The sequence below is a fragment of the Lutra lutra genome, chromosome 16 (genome assembly GCF_902655055.1).
Source record: "Lutra lutra chromosome 16, mLutLut1.2, whole genome shotgun sequence".
NCBI classification, from domain to species: Eukaryota; Metazoa; Chordata; class Mammalia; order Carnivora; family Mustelidae; genus Lutra; species Lutra lutra.
The window spans coordinates 23752054-23777340 of record NC_062293.1 but is presented as its reverse complement, the minus strand read 5'-3'; the positions used below and the strand labels follow the sequence as shown (position 1 = coordinate 23777340).

The window sequence follows — 25287 nt, the reverse complement described above, 5'->3', positions numbered from 1 at the left end:
GGCCGGGGCTCCCTCTTCTGGAGTCCCCCTCTCCAAGCTCTCCCAGGGGAGGGGTAAAGGAAGCTGCACTGCCAGGTTGCAGATTTTGCCTCAGGCAACTAAATTTATTAGCAAGAAAAAATTTTCGTCAGCCCAGTGCTGACCAACAAAGTACATCGTTAATAAAGGATAACAAATCTGTCACTTAATTCATAAAACATACCTCAAGCAGTTACAACTAAAAATAAAGTTGGATTTTTGTTTAATTTAAAAGCCTCAAAAATAACAAGCAATATGTTTTTAAACATGTAGTAGACACAATTGTCCATTATACAATATACACTGTACACAAGGAGGGCTGGGGCCGGCAGGGGTGGGATGAGGGGGAGAGGGAAGAGGATCAGGAGGTGAAGGTGTTTTTATCTGAATCCGATTCGAGTTGAAATGCTGTGTCATTTAGAAAAGAGAATTGCTAGAGTGAGAAAAAAATCCGTATGCTCTTCATTGCCCCCCAAACCCTAAACTGAAGCAGGCGTGGGGGAGGTGAGTAACGAGGACAGGAGGAAGGAGCAATTAAATAAAACTTTAAAGCACACACAATACACAGTGTTCATCATCTGAAGTAGAGTATAAGGCAACGTTCTCCATAGAAAAAGAGGGCATCGGTGGGTAGCTTGACTTTTTAAATAGAAAGTTGGAATGTGCTGGAGGAGAGCTGTGGCAGGGCTGGGCATGTGGAGTGGAGGCAGCCCCGTGAGCCTCTCCGGGGGAGGGGGAGTGCCAGTGGTGCCCTGGGTGCAGGGTCCCAGGGCATCCGAGGTGGTTGGCGGGGCTGGGGAGGGGTGGGGGGGGGAGAGAGAGAGACATGGCACAATGCGACTCCGGCAGTGTTGGAGGGAGAGGACTGGGGGGCTCACTTTGCTCCTCGACGGAGTGAAATTCATGTTTTCCTTTGGAAATAAGGGTTCCCACTCGTCCTGGTTTAGAACGTCTCATTGGGCACGGCCAACGTCCACGGTCTGGGCAGGCCGGGAGCTTGAGGTGAGAGGGGAGGGCCAGGGCGGAGCCAAGGGGCTTGAGAGGGAGGCGAGTGCGGGGCAGCGGAGCCCCTTCCTGGGGGGACAATCGCAGAACAGAAGGGAGGGGCCCAGGGCAGCCCAGGGACCTCCTTTCCACCAGGGGCCCAGGCAGGACGCAGATGAGGGACTGAATCTCGGCTAGGTTGGCCTTACAAGTTCTTTGTGACCAGGTGGGTCTTGTAATGCTTGGTGAGATGGTCACTTCTCATGAAGCGCTTCTGACACTGGGCGCACTCGAAACGTTTGTCCCCTGGGAAGACAAGACGCATGTCACTCAGAGCCCACGTGCAGACACGGTCCCAGCAGACAAGGGAGTGCGTGTGCGGCGTGAGGGGCACCCTGTAAAGCTGGCCTGAACACCCTGTTCCACCCACCTCCTGCTTACCCAGTTGCTCCCTAGGGTCTACTCCCCCAAACCCTTTGGGAGTTCTCATTTCTCTGTGCCCGAGTGACGTCACTTCCGCATCTCCTTTGACGTCATTTCCCGCATCACCCCTCCTCCCCTGCCTGAAGCTGCTGGTCCCTGCACCTAGGGAAGGCTGTCATCTGCTTCCTTCTGATCTCCATCCCTGTAACTAACCCCGGCTCCCTGTCTTCCCCTCCCAGGAAAGCCCCATTCCTTGCTGACCTGCCAGCTGCTGTTCTGAGTGTTGACTCTTTGGCCCCTGCGGGGCGGGGCGGGGGGCGGCAGATTGGCCCAGGGGCTATAGTTTTGGGTCGTGTGCTCCATCCCCATCCCCAGGACAGCAGTCCCAGGACAAGGGTCTGCTCACGGAGGCCCTCGCTCTAGCAGTGGTTCTCAAAGTATGTACTGGGGGCCGCCGGAGATATCGGCAGCGGTGTTTGGTGGGAGATGGACGAACATTTTTCTGTTTTATAGTCCCGTATTTATTTGCCAGGGCATTAAAACATATGACTATGGTATCAAGCCCGCGGGATCAAACACATGGCACTGGACACAGATGAGTACAAATAGTGAAACAATACACGGGAAATCATTTGGTAAATAAGAGAGGAAAGGCAGTGTGGAAAAGTGACCCGGAGTGTGGACCTGGGAACCAGAGGGCCTGGGTTGAACCTAGCTCCATCAGTCACTGGCTGGGTGATGTGGCCACCTCTCTAGACCTCAGTAGAATGGATTCAAAGAGCGCTCCCCACAGAGTCATTCTGAGGGTTAAATGAGTTCATGGGTTATAAGCACCATACAATGCCGGCCCTCTATGTCAGGGCTTGTTGAGTAACTATGCGGCGAAGTCTAGGACACTGGGGCAGGTAAATGGCCTCCGCTTGGGAAACACTGCCATTGAGGGCTGGCTTGAAAGAATTTCCTGGGTCATCCTTGCCTCCCCCTCCAACCCCTCGAGAAGAGTCTGCAGGTTGCGCTCAGTGGGGCAGCCCGTTGGCAAGGCCAGGAGCTGGGGTGCTGCTGAGGGCAGCGAGGGGGTGCGGCCGGCTCACCTGTGTGCGTGCGGGCGTGCCGCTGCAGCTCGTCGCTCCTGGTGAACCTCTTCCCACAGAAGAACCAGTTGCAGACAAAGGGCCGCTCGCCGGTGTGCAGGCGCACGTGGGCCCGCAGCAAGGACGTCTTCCGGAAAGTCTTGCCACAGTCGGGGATATGGCACACGTGCTTCTTCTTGCCCTGCTCTCCAGACCTGGGAATTGGGTTGAGGGGAGGGCCCGGAGGGAGCGGGAAGCCGAGAAAGGGAGGAGGTAGAAGATGGAGCCAGGACAGGATGGAGAACAGATGCAGAGGTCAGGTTCAAGGGCACGGGAAGGGTAAGGAGGACAGCCCTTTCCATCTGTGTCCCAGAGGAGGGCTGGGGCAACGGGGCACGTGCCACGCTGGTGGTCTGGACTACCCCCGCCCCCACGTTACCTCTTGTCCCCATCCTTGCAGTTGGGACACGTGCAGGCCATGCGGCGCCGCTTCTCCCCGGGCTGGGCCTCCCCTGCCAGGGCTTGCTCCATCTGCAGCTGGATCTGCGTGGGGCTCAGCCCACTGATGGTCAGGTTGTTCCCGGAGACGTTCTGCACCGTCAGCTGCTGCTGCCCTGTGGGGCGGGGTGGGGGGCGTGGAGTTGAGGGTATGGAAGCCAGACACCCGTCTGCCCACGATAAAAGGCATCATGGGGGCAACTCCTATTTCTGAGAAGTTCTACTGTGCCACATACGGTTTTTGAGGCTTCAGATGTATTAACTTGCTTAATCTTCACAACTCCGTAAATCAAACACCATTATCCCTTGTTTACAGCTGAGGAACCTGAGGCTCAATAACTTATCAAGGTCAGAGCTAATCATTGGTAGGACTTGGATCTGAACCCAGGCAGTTGATGTCAGTCGGTGTCCCGGGTCACTACCCTGCCCGGGTGACTTCAGTGCGGAAAGCTCCTGTCTTGGCTTGGCTTGGAGTGTTTCTTCGGAAACTCCTCCAAGCTCAGGCCCTCTTCAGACACCAACTCTGCTCCCAGGAAGGTCTCCAGGGATTTTTGGTACTAAGAGTGAGAAACCAGGACAAAATCAAGTCCTTTCCACTTGCATAAGGCCATTCCCAAGCAGGGGGAGTGTGACTGACCTAACACTGGTCTCTCCGAGTGGAGGCATCCCATGCCCCTAACCCAGACGCACAACGTGTAAGTGCACACACTTACACGATGTGTAAGTAAACGCATTTGTAAGGATGGAGAGAGGAGATGCGGAGAGCTCCCACTACCTTGAAAAGTGCTCTTTGCCCAGTTAAAGAACACCCAGCTAAAGCGCAAGGAACCATTTTTGCTCTGTAGCTACAATGTTCCCTTGCTTATGTGCAAGGCGCTTTCGCACTGTAAATACTATCAAGTGTTACTACCGAACCGAACTGCAGAACAAGCCATTCCCACTGCTGAAGACTCCATCCTCTCCTTCCCACCTTAACTCAAGGCTGTCTCCTTCTAAAAGCCTTCTTTCAAGTTCCTTTACCTGGAACCTCCCCTGACCACCTCTCTTGGGTCTGTACCAAACCAATCTGCATGGGCAGGTTAGCTGGAGAGCTTTCCTGAGTACATCTTACTTCTCCATTATACTCAAGACCTTCAGCTGTCAGGTGGGGCCAACGTGTGTCTTAAACAATCTCACTGGGGTCCTTACAGTTTTAAGGACCAAGCAGACATACTCTTAAACTAGAAGGGGCCAGGCAAATGATGGGCAGTGTCCTTGCTATGGTGACTGGGAACCCCAGGCTGGCCCAAAGTTCTCATGGGTGGGGCACACGAGCCAGCTGCCCACACCCTGACTCAGGGGCCCCCCCTCACCGCCGGTGTTGGTGATGGTGACAGGCACGCCCTGGACCTGGACCCCGTTGATGTTGATGGTCTGCATGGCCTGGGCCGCTGCTGCCAGCTGTGCTGCGTTCAGGCTGATGATGCTCCCAGCGGGGGCGATCTTTGGCAGGGGGCGCTCTTTCCGGAGAATTGCGGCCGAGTGCTTTTTGCTGGTCCCGCTCAGATGGGGAGCACGGGATGCCGGGCTGCTACAGGTGGTGGCAGAGGTGGCTGCAGCTGTTGTCGGGGTGCTGTCCTGCACAAGGACTGTCTGCACCTCACCGGAAGGCGTACGGATGTAGACCTGGAAGAGCGGGAGCAAAAGGGTCAGCGCCCCAGGACAGACTGGGCCTCCCACTCCTCTGGTACCTTCGAATGCAGTGTCACCGCCCCCCCCAGCACCACCCAAGAGATAAGTGGGGGAGCCTCTCGGTCCACCCAAGTCTCTTCTGACTGGCCCAGACCTACATTCACGCTGCTGATGGCATCCCCGTACTGAGGTAGCAAATGCTGATTGTTGACTGGAAACCAAACATTGAATTTACTTAGCATGGAAAGATACAATGCCAGCCCTCAGAATTAGAGAATTAGAAGGCAGTGAAATGGTAATGTCACAAAAGATGCACCGTGAATGACCACCAAATGAAAACAGCTCTTAGGAGGTACGATCAATGAGAAACAGTTGTCCTCCACCTCAGATTGGCAGAGATGGAAAAAGAAAATATAATGTTCACTGTTGGCGAGACAGCAGGGAAACAGGCACTCACTCTTCCATCAGGAGCAGAAGTGTGAGGTGGTCTGGGCTCGCTGGAGGGAAATTTGGGAATGTGTCTCAAAAGGCGTCAAGGTATGCATGTTAGAGCCTGAATGGGACGAAGAGGGCTTTTGTGTGGCAGTGATGACAGCGGCCGGGCACGAGTGGGCCGAGGACATGTCCATGTGGGAGAGCTGAGATCCAGAAAGGAATATATGGAGGCCAAAGGAAGCAAGGTTTCTTACCGTCAGAGAAGAAGTATACAAATATGGAAAGGGAGAAACTAGAATGAAGTGTGTGGCACTAGACAGGTATTAAAGATATTGTGGAAACTCGTGGGTTTCAATATGGAGAGAGAGATATAAATGTGTGTGTATATGTAGGTGTACGTGTATGTGTCCACACCTGTATCCACCCACCCAGGCCTTATGTGTGTACATATATGTGCATGTGTATGTGTATTAGCTCTTGGCTGTGTCCGCTGAGAAGGGCTGGGAGCAGCAACACCCCAGGGGCAATGAGCTCGCCCAGCACTTGGGTCTTTGCTTCTAAATATCATGCTCCACTAAAAGGAACCAAGGCTCCTTGGAGAAAAGAGCTCATGCCAGGTTTGGGGGCAGAGAGAGTATAAGAAAAGCCTGGAACACCTGTGGTACCAACAAGTAAGAAGGTCCTCAAGGAACGGGGGTAACACAGGAAAAGGACACAAGAGCCAGCTTGAGGGGGCGCCCACTAGTGGGTCAAATGGGGATAACCGGAACATCAAAATCGTAATACTAACGGATTACAACCCACCGAATAAAATGGAAACCTAACAATCCCTGTTAACCTAAATAAATAAATGGAGAAGAGAAAGACAGACTTAAACGACTGTCATCCCACTCTCCAAGAAGAACGGTCGATCCCAGGGCTGGGGCTAAGAGAGACAAGGAGTGAAGCACTGACGCCTGCCACAACAGGGATGAACCTTGAAAACACTATTACTAAGTGAAAGAAGTCAGTTGCAAAAGATCACCTACTGTCAGATTCCGTTTAAAAGAAATGTCCAGAATAGGTATATGCACAGAGACCAAAAAATGGATCCATGGGTGCCAGGGGAGCTGGGGGGTGGGGAGGGGAAATGAGGAGGGACGACTAAAGGTACAGGGTTTCTTCTAGGGTGATGAAAATGTTCTCAAATTAGACATCAGGGATGGGTGTACAACACTGTGAATATACTAAAACCCACTGAGTTGTACACTTTAAAAGGGTAAATTTCATAGCATGTGAGTATCTCAAAGCTGATTTAATGAACAATGACAAAAAAAGGTGGGAGTAGGCCGGGGAATACAGAGGCCAACCTCGAAGCCCTCCAAATGGCTAAAGCCAGAACAATGTGAGCAACAAAATAAATAACATGGTCCTGGATTAGAACGCAAGGTATAAAATAAATACACATGAGCCCCTACTGCTATAAATAAATGACTGAAAAAGTAAACTGAGCAAGGAAGAAAAAACCTTCTCATGATAGAAGAATTCCAAGTAATATGACATACTTTGTCTTTCAGGATGGAGAGTTCAATCCCCAGCCCTGAAGATGGGACTTAGCAATGCCCTTCCAAAGAAGAGAGAAAGGGAAAAGTACAACTCTCAACGAAGATCAACCTGGCAAACATGGCCTTAACTAGCGCTGAAGGTTAACATCAGGGACAGGGTGTCACCAGGACATCGTGGATAGCACGTGCCCCTCATATAACATGGGAGGGCCATTTCACCTCTGTAGCATACTTTCTGAAAGCCCATGACCCCGGAGTGGGGGAGAGTCTGTAGGATACTTGGCCAATACACCGCACGACTGTCAAAATCATGGAAAACAAGGACCAAAAGCTATCACCTGAGGTAACTGGGGAGACATGTGATATGTGCCAATGTCAGCGTCTTCATTTCGACAAAGGTACCTGGTCACGTACGATGATTAACAATGGGGAAACCAAGAGAGAGGGGAAACACACGGTCTGCACTACCTTTGCACCCTTTCTGTAAATGGAAAGTTCTTCTAAAATGAAACATTAACTTTAAGAAAATCTCTATCATAAGAGAAGATACTAAAAACAAGTGGGAAAAAGTCTGATGAAGAATGGGATAGTCACATCATGTCAAAGTACCTCCCTACAAAACACTAGTTCATTACAAAGAAAAGAAGGTGCAGAAATCTGGCGAACATCACTTTGTCACCAGTACTGAGACAAACCGAAATCACGTACCCCTTTAGGTACAGTGAGAACGCAGTATCCTGTCTGCGATATTTCCAAAAAACAAAACAAGACAAAACAAAAAAACCACAACCCACATGTCACGAGGAAACATCATATAACCTAAACTGAGGAACATATTCCAAATAACTGGCCTGTGGCCTTCAAAAGCGTTAAGGTTGTGCCGATCAAGTGAAGACTGGGGAACGAAAGACACTGGCATGTTTCATTGCCGGCTTCCTAGGTCTGATGGTTGTACTATTGTCATGGAGAATGTCCTTGCATGTAATGAGGAGACACGTTCTATAAAACATTTGCAAGTCACAGGGATTATGGTGGTAACTTACACTCAGATGATCCAGGAGCAAAGTTATTTGTTAAAAAAAAAAAAACCAAAACCCTGCTATGATTTCGACTAGGGTTATTTTTAATTCCTGGGTCATCTGGGACTGTGTTTCTCAGTTAAAAGCAAAGAAACAAACGTCCTGTTATCCCTTAATGAACAGATCAATCTCATCGTGCCTTTTTTGCACATCACTGCTATTTTCTGTGTATCTGAAGTTTTTGTCACTAGAACATTTTTTGTTCATAATATAGAGCAGGGGTCAGCAGACTTTTTCTATAAAGGGCAGGCAGCAAATATTTTAAACTCTGCGGGTCACGATGAGGTCTCTGCCTTGTGGTGCGAATGCAGCGCACACGGGCATTCCAACGTCTGCATTCCAGTTTCGCTTTATTTACAAAAGCAGAAGCGTGGGCCAGGTCTGACCTCAGGCTGTGGACTGCCCCTCTCGGATACAGAATATAATGCCTTTCCAAAACATATGCATAGGCTTTGCCCCACTCTGAGGAATTTAGTTAGCTGTAAGGTTATTAACTGTAGTATCACTTGTGTGATCTACAGCACTTCAGGATATTAGAAAGCTGTGTCATCTTTACGAAATAATGTCATAGGTAAAACTTTCTGTGTATGTATGATTATTTCCTTAGGAAGACCTGGGTTTAAGCCCTGCCTCCATCAATCTCAAGATGTGGGACCTCAGGGAAGGGAGGAGAGGTACCACCAAGGATATGCACGGAAGCCGCCATCACCCGAGTTCCTCATCTGTCAGGTAGGCCTGGTAATGGAACCTCACAGGAATTCTAGTAAGCAAATTAAACAATTTAAAGAAAATCACTTGGCAATATATAATATGCCAGGAGGGAGGAGGCATTCCAGGCCAGGCCTCATTTTCCTCCTCTGTGACTTCCTTGTCCACAGCTCAATCTCATTTCCACCCAGAAGAGGACACAACTCCCCACTGTCACTCACCGTGATGCTTCAGTTCTTTCTCCAAACAACTGGATTATAAATTCCTCAGTGGCAGGAGCTGGGTCCTTATATTTTAAAAGATCCTTAACAACCACCACCACCACTACCACCACCTTGTCCTCAACTGTAACTCTAGCGAAAAACAGTAAGTCAACGTAAAAAGTGGAAAAGAGCGTGGGGGTTGAAGTCAGAAATTTGAGTTGAATCCTGGCTTTTGTCATCCGTGCCCCATAAGCTCTTGGATACTTCCTGAGTTCCAGGTTCTTCATCTGCAACATGGGCATCACCTCTGGCATTTACTAGGCATACACAAAGAATAAAACCGCCTCACAGAGCCAAATAGGTTCTAGAGTAATCCAGCACCTTCATCTAAGCCCCCAATAAGAATATTCTTACTGAATTATTAACATCCCAGATGAATCTAGCGTAAGTGTTCCTGCCATCAAGCTGGGCTGTGTCTTCCTATATTTTTCCTTGCCATTAACAATGACCGGAATCCGTCTCCTTTGTTTTCTTGCTTTAAATCAAATTCTACAGTTCTGCCTGAGATTTGTTTCATTCTTGCTACCGTTCTGAGTCTGTAGTTCTATCGTAAAAAGCAGATTTTATTATTAAAATGTATGTATCTGCCCCCACCCACCCTCCAAAAAAGACTTCCCCCCAAAAAGAAAAAGCGGACCGCAATACAGGTGTAGAGGGACGTCTCATCTGATTTCTAAGGATGAGCTGTCTAGAACCGTCTGAACTGAAGAGACCCCGTATGTCGGCGGAAATGGCCCCTCACCGCCCACCCCAGATGTCACAGACTCCCAGCACTCAGGTCAACCCGGATGCATCCGCAACCTGTTCCGAGCAAGCCCAGGGGGAACACAGTATGAGCGGGAGGCAGGCGCAGAGGGTGCGCGTGGTACCTGAGTAGGCGTGGGCTCAGCCGCCTGGATCTGAAAGTTCTGGGAGGGCTTCTGGGGGACGGTGGGGAGGGTGGCAGATGCCGCCTGCACCACCCGCAGGGCCTGCTGGGGGATCTGCACCACCTGCTGCTGCTCCGCCTTGGGGGGCACCACCTGCACCTGCTGGACCACGGCTGGCTGGCCGCCCCCGGGGCTCTGAACAATGAGCAGGTTGTTGCCCGCCTGGATGATGTTGTCCGCGGTGGTCTCGATCAGCACCGTCTCCACCTGCTCGGCCACGGCCACGGGGGGCTGGGAGGCAGGGAGACTCTTCTTCCTGGCTTTCTTGTTAGTCTTAGACAGCGGGGTGGGGGGGCTCTCCGTGAGGAGCTGAGTGGTGGCCCCGGAGTCGCTGGTGTTCACAAGGCTGTTGACAGGGAGAGTGAGCGTCACGTTGCCGCCGCCGCCCGACAGCTTCACCACATTGGCCCCGCTCTGCACAGGGGCGGTGGTCGTACTCGACTTCTGGACGGGGGCTGGCTTGATGGGGACAGGCTTGTGACTGGATGGTGAGGGGGTGATGATGGCTTGGCTGGTGCCGGGGATGATCTGGATCTGGTTGGTGAGACCGGGCTGGACCTGGATGGTCTGGGAGTTGCTCGCCTGTATCTGCGGGACCGCCTGGTACTGGATATTGGCACTCGATCGGGTCCCTTTGTTGATCACAGTGGGGTTCTGGATAGCGAACACCAGCTGCCCCCCAGGGTAGGACGCACTCAGTTGTGACCCCTGAATCTGGAGGATGTTTCCTTTGGAGGACAAGATTCCAAAGCTATTCTTGCCAGGACTGAGAGGGAGAGGGGCAGGTTTGATGGGGACGAGTTTCCGTGGCGTGGGCTGGGGGGGAGCAGGAGGCGTCACCGCAGCTTCCACTGCCGGGGGGCCGATTTTGCTACATGTTGCGGCCAGCAGGGCTAGAGGAGATGGCTGGGAATCCTGCGGGAGAACAAGCAGAGGAGAGGTGAGCCATGAACCTGCTGCCCAGCCACCACCTCTGCCCTTTGCGGTCCTCTCCTCTCGGCAGGCTCTTCGCCGCCTCTGTGGCAGGCACGGTGCCGCCATCATTCCCTTCCCTGCTGGCTCCTCTTTCTCTGAGGGAGAGAGGGTAGGCAATGTCTTTCTCAGGAAGAACTCTCCAGAAGGCCCCGTGACAGGGTGAATGAACACCCTTACTTCCCAGCAACCTTGTGTTTCAGCGGGTCATGGAATTATCCTCAGCTCTCAGGCAGAGGTCCGTTGGCCCATCACAGGGGTTAAGGGGCCCCCAATTCCTCAGCTGAGGAAGGACTGAATGGGGACAGAGGGAAAGAGGACGGGACAGGTCACGGGAAGAATAAACACTTTGGTAAAGTGGGGAGGCTGCTCTTTCGAGGCGACCAGGAAAGAGCCTCTGGAGTGTAGGGACACAGCCTCTATTTCCCTTTTATGGTCAGTGGGTCTGGTGGAAGGGACCTTGAGTTTAATACAGCTTTGCCCCTTGATTCAGCCGGGCCACCTCTGGTAAGTGGCCCGGGCTTCTCAGTTCGGAAACAGGAGACAACCGAGCCTTCCCGCTTCAGGGTGTCTACAGCAAGCCAGGACAGAGTTTCCAGCTATGGTTTGCTGTCACCTTCAGTGAGTGCCTCCAGGCTGATGCCACCCCCAGCCCTCTGCGCCGGCTGCCCGCTCACCTGGGTGGTGGAGGCGGCGGGCTGCAGGTAGTCACTGGGACTGACAGCGGCAGTGGCAGCCATGCTGGTCTGTGGATCTGTTGGAAGAAAAGACGGACTAATGCACACGATGCACCCATGGAACCCAGGCCCACTGGCCTCCGATCCCCTCTGTGCCTCTCTCTGCTGCTGCTTCTCTGAGAGGTTAACCTTTCCTCACACCTCCCATCTTGTTCAGTGGATGACCTCTGCCCTCCAATGACCTGTCCGACCCGGGCTGTGAGGGCAGCTGGTCCCGTCCCCAGCCATCACGAAGCCTGGGAGAACGCAAACATCCCAGACTTTGCCAAGACCAGCTTCAGTGACCTAAGGGAGCTGTCTCTGCAGGGTACTGCTGACTCTCTCTAGCTAGGTCGGAATCCTTATTTGGTGCAGCAACTCCGGTTAATCCTCTAGTTCTAACCCAAGCTTCTTGCTCACTTCTGCTCTAGCCAGAAGCCAAGCCAGCCTGGGAAAGAAGCATCTCTCAGCCAGGATCCCTGACAAGAACACGCCTGCTCCGTGGGGAAGTCTTAGGTACTATGCACTTGGCCTTCACCACAAAAGCCCCGCGGCCCAGGGAACGATCTTCAGCACATGGGTAACCACTTTAAGTGAATTTACGTAGGATAACAGGTACGGCCCCCAAAGGCTTCACCAAGACTAGAAATGAATATAATGACAAGAATGAAAATAGAGTAAATTCTATTTTTGTTAAATGTGTACATATTTCTAGATGTGAACACACGGCAGGAAAAGTCTTTTAAAATGCTGAACTGCTAAAACCCATTATTTTGCGGGGGTAGAATTTTGCTTGACTTAAAGAATTTTTTATCCTGGTTTTTCTGGATTTTCTCATTTTCCCACCATCAATATACTCTATTCTGCCTTTTTTTTTTTAATAAAGGAAAATAAAGAATGTTGAGGAAGTAATGAAGGGAATCTCTACTCTGAACTTAAATCTGATATAAGAGAAATAGAAGTAAAATGGAAATCCTGAGAATTTGGGGACAGAATCTATGCCATCTTGTAGCTCATCAATCATCAGGCAGTGAGACTTGCATCCGAAACCTTTGGAAGGTAGCTTTAGGGAAGTACAGAAAACAAGGTTATTATTTCAGAGAAATAAACTGTGTGAGAAGCCGAAGGGCAGCTCTAGACAAAATCGTATAGGGAAGATCCTGAAATATGACAGACACTGATCCTTGGCAAATCCGAGAACGCATGAGCAAACAGCACACTACAATTCCTGGAGGAAACAGTGACCGTAAGGAATAAGTACGGGGCTGTGAAAGTGGAGTCATGCTGTGTCTTGGGGTTTTGCGTATGGGGTTTCACGTGGATGTCAAGGGGAAGGTACAGACTGTGGTCTTTATTTCAACAAGGCATCTGAATGAAATCTTCATAATATTCTTAAAAGAACGTGAAGGGACAAAACTGCAGGCAGGATGGTCTCATCTGGGGGCTAAGCCCGATGTGCCTCCCCCTAAAAGGGCTGAGATCGGTGCATGCTGAGGGACCTGCCGCTGCCAGGGCAGCCAGGGCGTCTCAAGACTGTGGAGGGCATCCCAGGGTGAGGGTCTGCAGCTTCTCCTTGGAGCCGCGTGCTTTTTCTGCCAGAATGTTTTCTTCTTGTGTTATCACCTTGATGGGCATCTTTTAAAAACGAACATCCGCTGGGTGACTGCTCTTTACCAAGCTTTGTGTGTTTTGGGGCCGGTGTGTGTGTGTGTGTGTGTGTGTGTGTGTGTGTGTGTATTTACAACTGTACTGGTGCCAAGTGGCACCACTGACTGCGTGGGCTAATTAAGACAACTTAATTCTGCATGTTTAACTCATGCTATATTTGTGCAAAGTGAGGGATGATGGCTCTCAAGAAGCGTGGCAGGGGTGTGCCGCTTGGCACGGGACACTGCAGGGTAGGTGTGCGAGAAACTCAAGCAGCCTGTGTCAAGTCAGCCGTGCTGATGCTGACAACAGTGATCCGGATTCATTCAAATGTCACCCGCCCAGAATGGGGCTGTTGCTGGGACTTTTCCTGGCTTATCTGGTAGTTCTTTAATTTTATAGCAGCTGGGTCAAGGAGCTGATAAACAGATTTGCGTGCATAATTAAGTAAAGTTGCAGCATTATAATGGAAACGATCTAAGTTGACTCAAAAATAGTTTTCCTTTAGAGCCATGGCGTTCCAACCATTTAGACCACGAACCACACTTATAAAAACAGTTTACGTGAGGACCCAGTGTGTGCACACCCACATGCTTCCCTGTCCCGGGCTCACGCGGTGAGTCTCCTGAAATACAATCTGCTCTTACTATGTGTGATGGGCTTCGGTATTTTTCTACTCTACTTCGTTTTTTTAAATGCTGGTAGTGACTCACTCAATTGGTTCTGTGCCCTAGAGAATGGAAAATGTGGCTTTAGAGTAGCCGATCCACTACCCAAGCTTGGAAAACCAGGCGAAGACCAAGCAAAGTTCAACTCGCAGATGTCATAAAACAGAGAAGGATGATAGTAAGAACACTGGCTGTCCGTATAAGGGTTCTGAGAGATCTTTAAAAACTAGTAGGTGGAGTGCTTTGGAGCACAAAGCTCTAGACCTAAATGAGAGTTGGGCCATGCCGTCATCCATGGGGTGGCTGGGGCACCCCTCTCAGGCTGTGCCATTTACAGGACAGAGGGAACAGCACCCTCCTGGGATCCTGGCAGGCATCAATAATTACTACAGAGGCAGCGAGCACACAGTGGGTGATCACTAAATAGTGGTTTAAACTTTGAAGTTGAGTACATCCTGCACTTGGGGTAAAAAAAAAAAACAAACCTCGCATACATATAGGACGGAACCACAGAGCTTAATAGTGGTTCTGTGAAAAAGCCCCAGTGGGTTTGACTCAAAGCTAAACGCGAGACAAGAGAATCTAGATGTGGCTGCCAGAACTCTACTGCAATTTTGGGATTGCATTCCCAGAAAGTTCAATCATGGAGGAATAAAAAAATCGTCCTAGTGTGTTCTGCACATTTGGGTCACATCTGGAGTGTCAGGTTTCGTTCTGAGGGATATTTTGAAAGGGGCATTTTCTTTCTTTTTTTTTTTTTTAATATTTTATTTATTTATTCAACAGAGAGAGAGATCACAAGTAGGCAGAGAGGCAGGCAGAGAGAGAGAGAGAGAGGAGGGGAAGCAGGCTTCCTGCTGAGCAGAGAGCCCGATGCGGGGCTCGATCCCAGGACCCTGGGATCATGACCTGAGCCGAAGGCAGAGGCCTAACCCACTGAGCCACCCAGGCGCCCCTGAAAGGGGCATTTTCAATTGGAGCTTGTTCAGAGGACAGCAGCAGTGGTGTGCCAGGACTAGTGACACCCACCAGGGCATTCATCCCATCCCTGGTTCAAAGACTTCATGAAGGGTGGAGACGTCAAGAAGGCAGACTCTGAGGTGCCTGGCTGGCCCAGCAGAGAGTGGGTGTGACTTCTGATCTCGGGGCTGTGAGTCTGAGCCCCATGTTGGATGCAGAGTCTGCTTTAAAAAGGCAGACTGCAGGGGTGCCTGGGTGGCTCAGTGGGTTAAAGCCTCTGCCTTCCGCCCGGGTCATGATCCCAGGGTCCTGGGATCGAGCCCCCTGGGATCGAGCCCCGTGGGCTCTCTGCTCAGCGGGGAGCCTGCTTCCCTTCCTCTCTCTCTACCTGCCTCTTTGACTACTTGGGATCTCTGTCAAATAAATAAATAAAATCTTAAAAAAAAAAAAAAAAGGCAGACTGCAGACTAACAGAAGGGAGAACTTTGAAAAAATGTCATCAGTTGCCTTTTGAGGTCATGTTCTCCCTTTTCTGGTATCGTTTAGACAGAGGCAGGATGTGTGTTTCTGCTGGAGATGGGGAGGTCTAGATGGGGTGGGAAGCAGAACTAGATGATCTTTAAGATTTTTTTTTTTTAAATTCTCAGACCATGTTGCTGTTAAAAGCACAAGCTGAGTTAGTTGCGGCCAAGTCTGGGAAGGGAAGCCAGGGGCTCTCCCAGGAGGCGCCCCTGGACTCAGGTTCCCCTTAGCTAAAATGGGGGACTGACCCTCCTGCAGATACCTTCCGTTAAGGAAACAGAAGGGCACAGAGCAGGGTGCGATGAAATGAAAACGGGCCTCATGGTTCTTATTCAACTCCCTTTCCCATCTTCCTCTCTCCCCCTGTAGGCGTCCTTACCCTGGACTCAAATCAGTTTGGAGATGGGGCTGGGATCAGAGCGATTCTTCAGTTAGGAAGTTAAAGCAGCATTTACTGAAGCAAGCGGCCAGAACTGCTGGGGCTGACATTGCACCTTTTCTGTTGGTTTCATTTTCCTCCCCAGCCGGCTCCTGAAAGAACCCTCTTGCTCTCAAACCAATGTGTGTAAGTATCTCTCCCAGTGTCCCTCTGAGCTTTGCGGCCCCTGGGCTGCGGCTTGGGCAACCAAAGCAGAGACTGATCTCCCTGTCATTGCAGAATTATATCCGGGGATTAACCATGAAAGGGAAAAAAGCAGCATTTCCAGTTGGGTGTTTGAAAATGAAAAGTGGTTCCGAAGGAGCGCAGATAGGTAACTGCAAGACTGTGATCAAAGGCACTTTGAACCTCATTAATTTGGAACTATGTATTTAAACGTGTAATTTGGACATAAATTGTGCTTAAATTTGTCTTCGTACTATTCACAGCGAGGCTAACTAGTGTATGAAAACTGCAAAGGGACCCCTGGGCATCATCGCGCAATTGTTTTATGCCACTTCTACCATTTTAACCGTTACTATATTTGCTTTTAACAGTTTACATCCGGTCACCGAAACCTACATTTAGCAATACGGTAAGTGGGATTTACTGAGTATTCTTGAAAGAAAAGCTGCACTCCTTTCAGAGCTCAGTCATTCCGACTTTCATTAATTCAGAGTGGCTAAAACTTTCCCAACAGTCCCTTGGCTGGTGAAGATTTACCGTGACTTATTACACAAGTAAGAGTAGCTCTCTTTGGCTCCAAGGAAACTTCCAGGGGCATCAAGCAAGGCTGCCAGACTGGGGGGTTTGGGGGTGGGGTCTAGGGTCTGATGGCACCACCCACCTTTCCTTCCCCCATACTGGAAGCCAGTTTAGTTCCAATACCGGCAGAAAAGGCATCCTCTCCGCCACCCCAAGCCTGTGGCTTTTTGTGGACAGATCATCCATCTCCACCACCATCCGCTCCAGCTACAGCCAGTTCTTCCCCTCCCTCCCTGGCCAACTTGGTGGAAAAGCCGCCAGCACTTTACCGCTGCCCTCCTTCCTCACTTGCTCGTTTCCCAGAGCAGCGGCTCCGGCCGACCTGGCTCCTGCCCAGGTCACCAAGACCCAACAGAACCTCTTTACCAGTTCTTGACCCTTTGACTATTTCCTCCTCAAAATTCCCACGGTCTTCTCCTATCTCTCCCACCTCCTCTTCCCCTTGTGGGCTCGTCTTCCTTCTGCCATCCTTCAGTACTGCTGTTCCTCAACACCCCTCCTTCTCACCCAATACCCGTTCCACGAGTGACCATGCCCACTCACAAGGCTTCAGGTACTGTCCACAGACTGAGGACTCCTGGGTCTGTGTGTGGCCCCTGTCTCCCGAGTGGCAGTCAGGGACATCCAGCCCTCTGGGGGCTTTCTGCTTGGATGCCACAGGACTGCCCCCACTGGGCTGCCACCTTTGCCCATTCTCTCCCCTGCTTTCTCATCCCCAGCCTCCACAGGCCTCTTCCAGATCCTTGCAGTTGGCATTTCTGCCGTTGTCCTTTCCTTTCTCTAACTAATACCTACCCACCCTTAGGGTCTCAGGCTGGTTTGTTCCCAGCGAAATTTTTGGAGAGCCCACTAGGATGCACTTTGTCATTTACTCAGACCCCTGAGGGGAGGTTAAGCCCTCTGATAACCCTCCCCACCCTTTAAATAATCACGGGCTTAAAGTCTATCAATATTCACAGGAGGGTGCCCAGGATGGGCCCGGCCAGTTTTCCAGCACTGCTGCATGGGTGCCCAGCACCCGACCCAACGGCTGTTCAGCGCCGGCAGGGTGGACGCGCCTTTGGTTCAACCAGCCTCTCTCTGGTATTTCTAATCACAAGGAAACCTGAATGTCATCCTCATCGCCAGTGACTCATCAAGTCCTCATGACTCTACCTCCTAAATATAAACCTCTTTCCAATCCACTCACAGCTCTCCATCCCCTTCGCCATTACCCTGGCACTAACCACCTTCTGCTCGGCCTGGAATATGGCCCAAGGCCTTCTATATGGGTTCCCAGGCCTTGCCCACTGTAATCCAGCCTCCACTAGCAGTGTTGGAAGAAATCTTTAAAATGCAAATCCCATCCAGCCACTCCCCTGATTATACCCTTCAATAGCTTCCAGAAGATCTTATGATAAGCTTGTAAAGCCAAAACAATCTGCCCTTCCCCCCTCTACCTCTCCTTTATCTTGTGCTCTTCCAACTCTCCCCACAGGAGTTTTCTATCTCTGGAACTGTAACATGCCCTCTTTCACTTGGAGCCCAAGTCTGTGCTCTCTCATTTATCTGGCCGTCTGTGGTCCTTAGAGCTTGGTTTATAACTCAGGTAAAACCCTTCCTGACCTCTTCCCTCCCAGCCCCCAAGTCTGGGTCAGGTGCCACTGTTCTATGCCAGTGTATAGGCCTCACAGCCCCCTTCACAGCACTCACCCCAGTCACAGAGCAGGGAGTGGTATCTGTCCTACAGATCTTCCCCTGGGCCGGCTGGGAGCACCAGTAACAGGAAGAGGCCTCAGACAGGATGCTGAAGCCCTGGCCATCAGACTGGAGGCCATTCCAGTGGCCTTTCACTTGGGAGCACTACCCCTGAGATGCAGGGAATGAGAGAAGGGGTCCTAAGAAATACCACAATAGGCTTTAGGAAGCTCTTTTCCCTCTGGAGAGAACTCCGGTCAAACGCCATAGCCAGACCTCGGGGGTACTGTCCTTTTTTTTTTTTTTTTCCCTTTGCCTCATGGGTTCCTACCATGGCTTTCTTGGCCATCCGCTATGGTATTTCCCCTGGAGGAATTTCACTCTGCACAAACAGCCCTTCTGCTGGCTATTTTGGTCAGCTCAGCTGGGCCGGAAGCCAACAGAACAGTTTCTAAGCCCAGTCTCTCCCAGTTGCCTGGCCTGGAAGAATTCAGAGCCGGTAAGGGAAAAGCAAGCTGAGGCTGGTTTAAGAGAACAAAGTTGGAGCTCCAAAGGCGTTTCTAAATGAGCTAAGAGAAGTGGCCTCCTGGAGGGAGCAGCACTGGTAGTTAAAGACTCGAAAGTGCTGAGAAGCAAGTCTCTAGCATAATAACCACACAGAAGAGCTCAGTAAGGGTAAAAGGAACTTCACTGACTTCCAATTCAGGAGGACAGCTGTAAGTGGCTGCTTGCTAATGCCTCAGGCCAGAGGAGGAAGGTGGAAAAGATCTTGTCACCACCCAGACACCTCAGGAGCCATAATGTCTTCCCTGTGCTCAACTTTGACCCCAGCCTCAGTCCAGGACCCTTATGGGGGCCCACAATTTCATTAAGAAGCTAAAATTCCCTACATCAGCTAAGTTCCTTTATTTCTCTCCTTTGCAAGCAAAATCCCTTTCCAGTTACCCATAATTGCTATCCCGAATTCTTCTCCTGCCACTCCTGGAACTGCTCCAGGTTTCGCCACATAAACGGCTCATGTGACCAGTGACCTCACGCTGCTAAGTCTAACAGTTAATTCTTGGGCCTCATTCTATGTGTTGATCTGACTGCGGACCCCTCTTTTTGAAACTTTCTTCACTTGGCTTCTAGGACCCACATGCCAGGTTGGCCTCTCTAGCTATTTCTTCAAAGATTCCTTTGCTGGGTCCTCCTCTCCTCAAATTCTAATTGGTTGCGTGGCCCCAGGGTGCCGTCTCAGCATTTACTTTCCTTCTGTCTACACCGGTTTCCTAGGTGATTTCATCTAGCTTCACAGCTTTAAAAAAACCAACAATACATAGGTTCTGTACAGTGATGACTTCCAAATTTATACCTGCAGACTTGTAAATCCAACTGCCTACTGACATCTCCACGTGGACATGTTAACAAGCATCTCAAATCTAGCCCCTGATACCGTCCTAATTCCGTGTCTCCTTCAAACTTCCCCATGCGGTGGCTGGAATTCCGTCCTTCCAGCGGTTTGATGCTAAAAACCCTGAAAGTCATCCCTGCCCCTTCTTTTTTTCCCCCCACACACTACATCTGACAGTCAGCAGACCCTTTTGGTTCTACCTTCAAAATATATTCAGAATCTGACTGCTCTCGCCACCACCTCTCGTTATCACCCAGATTCAGGTCTTTGCATCATGTCTCCCCTGGTTAAGGGCAAAACCCTCCTAGCTAGGCTTCTGACTATTGTTCCCATCAGCCTATTCTCGACATGCAATCAGAATGAGACCCATCCACACGTCATAGTACTCTTCTGCTCAGAGCTCCACCAACAGCATCCCCTCTCCCATTCAAAGTTAGAACCGAAGTCCCCACCGCGACACATAACAGCCCTACGTGACCTGTCTCTTGTCACCCCTCTGACCTATCCGTCACTCCCCTTCACTGCTTCAGCCATGCTCGCCTCCCTGTGGATTCCCAACATGCCAGGTCTGGCCCCTTCTCAGGGCCTTTGCACTTGCTATTCTCCTTCACCCTCTGCCCCCTACCCTGGACTGAGTATGGCTGACTCTCTCCCTTGTCTGGTTTTACTCCCATGTCACCTCCTCACTGAAACTTTCCTTGACCACCCTATGAAAATCGCACCCTTTCACATTCTTCTGTCCTCTGTTCTGTTCTTCTCCTTAGCACCTCCCATCATCTCATACCGAGCAGTTACTTACTTCGTGGCCCACTGAGATGTTGGCTTCCCAAAGCCAGGGATTTCCCTTTGCTTTACCTACTGATGTGTCCCTCCCACCAGGCACACAGTCGGTGCTTAGTATATTCTCTTTGAATGGATTAATGAATGAAACCTCGAGGCTGCAGAGTGGGACAGCCTCAGTGGAGTTTAAGAACCAAAAGAGAAAACCCACAGATGTGCGTGTCCTGGCACAAGGCTGGGATCCACCTGCCAGCTCAGCTCAGCTGACGCAGGCCCAGATGAAACTGTCAAGCTGCCAGTCACCTCACGAGGGGACAAGTGCCTGTGTGCAGACAAGCACCGGCCAGTCCTGCTCCTGGACAAATATCTCCAAGCCCACACCTCCTCACCACACACCAGGCACCACATTTCAATGATTCTTTTGATTAAAATACACGGCTGGGGGGGGGTGTTCTTTTCCGAATGAGTTCAGATAATTAGAGCACCTGCTCTATGAAATCCTCTCCTCCAAACGTGACTGTCATTTGCTGGTTTGCATCCTGCCTGGGTCATACCCAGCGGTCCTAGAAGGGGCTCTGGAGAAGTGAGTGTGGGGACCCAGGGCAGCGAGGTCAGTGGTGGAAAGTCCACTCTGACAGAGCAGGCCCAGGAAATGGTGCAAAGAATACTGACCTCACAACTGTCTTGGGGAAGGGGAAAAAAAAGAAAAGCAAGATACAGATTTTCCCCCTAGAAGTGCATTCTGTACAAACACGTTTTCTCTGCTTTAGCACATTTATTTGAGTCACTCCTGAATTCATCCCGGGCGCAGACTGGTTCTGAGTTGAGGGCTGACTTCATTTCCCTGGGGAAGAGAGAGCCGCCTTACCATTTACTGTTCTGAAGGCTCAGAAAGGTTTCAGTCTGTTGAGGCCAATCTGAGAAGACTTTGGTTAGACACGGACCAGGGGCAAAAATATTCCCCTTCCAATCACATGGCCCTGCCTGCTGTCTCTGAGAAGCCGCTTTGTGATTCCATGAGCCTCAGAGGAGAGGTAACAAATACCCCAAAGAGGAAGTTCTAGAAAGAGGACATTTGGCAGGGTGCAGGCCAGTGCCTGCTGCTGGCTCCTGGGCCGCATCCACCCCAGGGCTGAGATGAAAGAGGCCACCTAACGGCCTAAAGCATGGCATAACAACAAACCGGCATCTCAGAGCCCTCAGAATCACAACACCAGTCATCCAAGCTACATCAAGGCACTGCGATGCAGTGAGGCTCCTGGCCAGGTAGAGTACGCGATTCTGAGGCTGAAATAAACTACAGCGAAGGGAATGAGGTCTCCAGAGGAAGCATTCAAACGGGGGGGGCCTGCGCGCAGGCTCTTCCCGTGACACGAACAGCCGTGACATCTCAGCACGACTCGGAGCGGTTCATGGGCGCAGACTGAGCAACCTCTAAACTGGACACTCAGCCTCTTCCCTCTCTCTTGCTCCTGAGCAGAGCTCGTCTCCCCAGAGCCCACCCTGATGAGGCACAGTAATCCCCCCCCCATGTCTGTGGTGGCCTGGGAGCACTCAGAAAGAGCACTTCCTACACACGTGGTCGACGCGTGGCTTCCCCCTAGCAGCGAGTGCAGGCTGCCTTGCTCCTGGGTTCTCTTTCCAGCATCCCTTAAGGCAACAGAAAAATCAGTTTTCCATTCTGGAATCCTGTCAACTAGAACAAATCTACCAGTACCACCTAGAGGCATCTTTTCTAGGGCGATCTCTAATCCCTTCCCTACTTAGGCTGACAATGCCTTTGAGTTGGTAATGTTGCATGTTTTTACCTTCTTAATTCATAGCAAAAAACAAATAACCAAAAACATCAACAAATGCATTCCATCACGAGGTCCATTTCTCAGTCCAGCTTGTATTAATTTGGTCCAGCATGTAGGCCCACTTTTCCTAGCTTAGAACTTACTAGAAGTTCCCTAATCCAGTTAAGCTACCCAAAGGAACAGATATATCACCCAATAAACTCATAAGAAAGTACTGGAGTTTCTCCAAATAGATTTTACTTCAAGTCTTCAGCCCTCAAGGTTTCAGCTGGACCACATATAACGATTTAATCTCAGAAGTGTTCACGTCTCTACACTTTCTAATACTCTATACATGCTTTAAAGCAGTGTTTCTCTGTATCTTTCATTCTGTGGCCATTGCCCATCCCCTCCAAAATAATTACATTTTTCAATCCTTGGAAACAAGGCTTCCAATGCGTGTGTAAACAGAGAATAGAGGGAGCGAAGATTAGTCAATAAAAGAACATGCTACATGTCCATCATAGAAATGGGGTGACAAAGTCTAGATTGCTGAACTCAAGCCAATACCAGGCTCTACTGATTGGCAGCAACAAGTTTAGAATGTCTTCGTAAGAGCCCTGGATGGGCAATACTTGCTTAAAGAGGACTCGAATTATCACATGCCTATAGCAAAGGACGGTTCAGGCTACAGGGACTCTCCAGCTTCTCCAGAGGGCTACTACTAATCAACAGAAGGAGGAAGTTGAGGCCAAGATATCCAAATGAACCACCCTATCTGCTGTTTATGCCCTGAAGCTCCTTGACCCAGGTAATTTGCCAAAATCTTTTCACAGCTTCCTCTCTCCTCTGACAGGCCTCCAGAGGCCCAAACTAATAGAAAAACCAGCCAACCAACCAACCAACCAAGCAACCTGGCCAGTCCCATGTGCTGTCAACACTGATGCAAACTCTTCCTCCAGGGGCCAGTTCTCCCTACTGGGCAGTCAGCTGAGGATCTGATTATGAACTAACTCCACTTGGGTCTCCTTGACAAAGACACTGTGTCTTTAGCTCAAGGGGTTCATAAAACTACGTCATACCAGCTTTTTTTTTTTTCCTTGTTGCTGCTTTCAAATGAAGAGGTTAAGCCTCTGTACAACCAAGTGGAAGAACCAGAATTAGAAAACTTACCAATCGTCCCAGCCAATGAGAATCCATTTCCAACAAGTATTAATGCCTGTTAGAAGCCACTGGAACATTGACATCATCAGCCCAACTGCAAGGTTGTCTGACAGATTCACCCCCTTCATCACACACAAGAATTTAAAACAATATAAGACACTGCAGTTACATTCATTATTGCAGACAACACGTATCTTTGTGTTATTAATCAAAATTACTTCTATGGTGTGGACTCTACCACTGTTCCTCTAACAGCCTCTCTGTGAACTGACCAACACCCTAAACATCTTACCCAAAACACAACTCAACATCTAGTCCTCCATTATGATACTGAATGCCTTCGGGTTAGAGCATGCAAGTTTTAGATAGTGCATGCTAGTGTACCTTGAAACACTCATCACTTGTAAATCATCCCTTAAAATCAGTGTAATGGGGGACCATGAGCCAATTCATTGCTTAAAGCAGATCTCTAGCTCCTCCCTCCTTTTCTCTAGGAATCAACAAGTGAACAAGAAGTAAACTCAAGAAAAACAAATTTTGGGAGAATGTGCAGAGAAAAGCCAGAGGGAGTCCCTCTACGCCAAGTTAATTAAGAAACAAACATGAGGATATACTGGAATAAAAAACAAGGAGTGCACTGAAGACAGGCTTCTCAACTGCCCAGAAAAGACACAGTTCTTTTTGAACTAATTAGAAAGCCACTGGGAACATAAGCCAAGAAGCAGGATAGGAGGCTGAAAACCATTAAGTCAGCAATGAGGATGGAGGTAGGGTGGAGGAAAAAAGTAAGTTATCTGTTTTATTTTATTTCTCTTGTCATCCCTTAGGTTTGCACCTGGCTTTTGGAAATCAGCAGTCCCCCCCACGGAGCATCAGCTAACAGGCTGGGAACTCTTTGTCAACAAGTTCTTAAACGGCCCACAATTAGGCTAAGAGCTTGCATTATTTAGCTGGTGCTCAAAGACTCAACTAAAAACATTAAACGGAGGTTTCTGCCCACTCTGCAATCTAAGGCGAGAAGTCATCCGTCCTAGGGGGTGCTCTCGTGTCTTGACACCATCTCTCCATTGGTGCACATCGGGAAGCAGGTTGGGTTCTATGCCCAGGAGTGCCCATGTGGTTGGCGCCGTCTGCATTTCAAGCATTCCCTTGCCTCTCTCTGCACTCGGAAGGGCCCTGATCGCTGGTGGGCACCCGGAGTCAGAGTGCAGAAGGGTCCCCCCAACACACGGTAAGGACTACGAGCGTCCGCCACCTCCTCGGGGCGGACCCAGGCTACGTCCACGGGCCGGGCAGCACTCGAGGAGGGTCGGCAACCGGGCGGAGGGGATGGCAGGCCCGCCCGATTGCCCGCACCTCTCGCCAGCCCCCGGAAGCGCCACCCTCCCGCCCAGCGGGCTCCGAGGGGGCGGGGAGTCGAACGCCCCCTTCCGGGTGCCTCCGCCCGGCTGGCCAGCCCCGCTCCTCCTCCGGGCGGGAATCCTCCCTCCCCCGCCCCTCCCGGAGCCGGGCCCCGGCGCCAGGCCCGGCCCCAGGGGGGAACCCCCAGCCCCGGCTCCCCGTCCCTGCGGCCTCTGCCCGTCTTCCCGACCCTTGGGGGCCGGGAAGACCCCGCCGGCAGCGGCCAGGACCCACCGCTCATTACGACATCTTCCTCCCTGGCCTCCGCCGCCTCCGCCGCCACCGAGAGCCTGACACCGCCCGCCCAGCACCCGCCAATCCCGGAGCCCGCCACCGCCCGAGCGACGGCAGCGTTCGCCAATAAGAGTTCAGTACATTGGGGACCGACAGCATCAATAACCAATCAAAGAGGAGCGTCTAGAGCGACGTTGGTTTAGCCAATCGACCCGTGAAATGTCACTGATGGACGCTAGAAGGCACTAACCGGAAACCTACTCAAGAGTGAACGACATGTTCGCCAGCCAATTGGCGGGAGGCAAATTCCCGCCCACCAGGTGGTTGATGGACAGCAACAGGAAGCTAGAAGAGGAGGAGCTTAGCCGAGGAGTGGTTTTGTATTGGTCGTGGTTGACCTTCCACCCACCTCGAACCCAAAAGATGAGTGATAGATCTCCCCTAAAGCCAATCAGAAGTCCTTAGGGTGAGGCCCAGAAATACCCTATAAATAGTACGTACGCTATAGCTCAGTCCAGTGTCCCCCTGGTGTGGAAGGGGCGTGCTGCGCTTCGGCCGGTCAAGCCCCGT

At 50.7% G+C, this 25287-nt stretch overlaps 1 protein-coding gene and 1 long non-coding RNA gene across 13 annotated transcripts in view; one reads left to right on the top strand and one right to left on the bottom strand.

The window, feature by feature from the left end:
- Positions 1-24697, top strand: part of LOC125086854 (uncharacterized) — a 31328-nt gene extending 6631 nt beyond the window's left edge. For 3 of the 10 annotated variants that reach the window (XR_007123280.1, XR_007123283.1, XR_007123279.1), the window contains 4 exons: positions 6656-7041; positions 8330-8451; positions 11742-13822; positions 15477-15794. This is a non-coding gene — a long non-coding RNA (uncharacterized LOC125086854). Of the gene's footprint in view, positions 1-6655; positions 7042-8329; positions 8452-11741; positions 13823-15476; positions 15860-16082; positions 16121-23909 lie in introns of those variants that run through there. The other 7 variants (XR_007123286.1, XR_007123287.1, XR_007123281.1 and 4 more) reach the window with 7 other exon arrangements.
- SP2 (Sp2 transcription factor) lies at positions 84-24851 on the bottom strand. 3 transcript variants are annotated; one of them, XM_047706405.1, is made up of 8 exons: positions 24718-24746; positions 23092-23204; positions 11272-11348; positions 9563-10537; positions 4346-4658; positions 2935-3109; positions 2517-2710; positions 84-1308 (listed from the first exon to the last, which is right to left on the bottom strand). In XM_047706405.1, exons 3-8 carry the CDS (start codon positions 11332-11334, stop codon positions 1208-1210), a joined length of 1821 nt encoding a protein of 606 aa, XP_047562361.1. In that variant the 5' UTR covers positions 11335-11348; positions 23092-23204; positions 24718-24746; the 3' UTR covers positions 84-1207. The 3 variants fall into 3 exon arrangements, with proteins under 3 accessions (XP_047562361.1, XP_047562360.1, XP_047562359.1); XM_047706404.1 differs by lacking the exon at positions 23092-23204 and having other exon boundaries at positions 24718-24851; XM_047706403.1 differs by lacking the exon at positions 23092-23204 and having other exon boundaries at positions 11272-11351; positions 24718-24766.
- Positions 24852-25287: the final 436 nt, after the last annotated feature.

What these genes read in the sequence shown, in the direction of transcription:
- SP2 (XM_047706403.1), bottom strand. An exon ending in CCGCCGCCTCCACCACCCAG is followed by an intron (nt 10,538 to 11,271) that starts GTGAGCGGGCAG and finishes GTTCTCCCGCAG; the next exon opens with GATTCCCAGCCATCTCCTCT. An exon ending in CACCATCACCAACACCGGCG is followed by an intron (nt 3,110 to 4,345) that starts GTGAGGGGGGGC and finishes CCCGCCCCACAG; the next exon opens with GGCAGCAGCAGCTGACGGTG.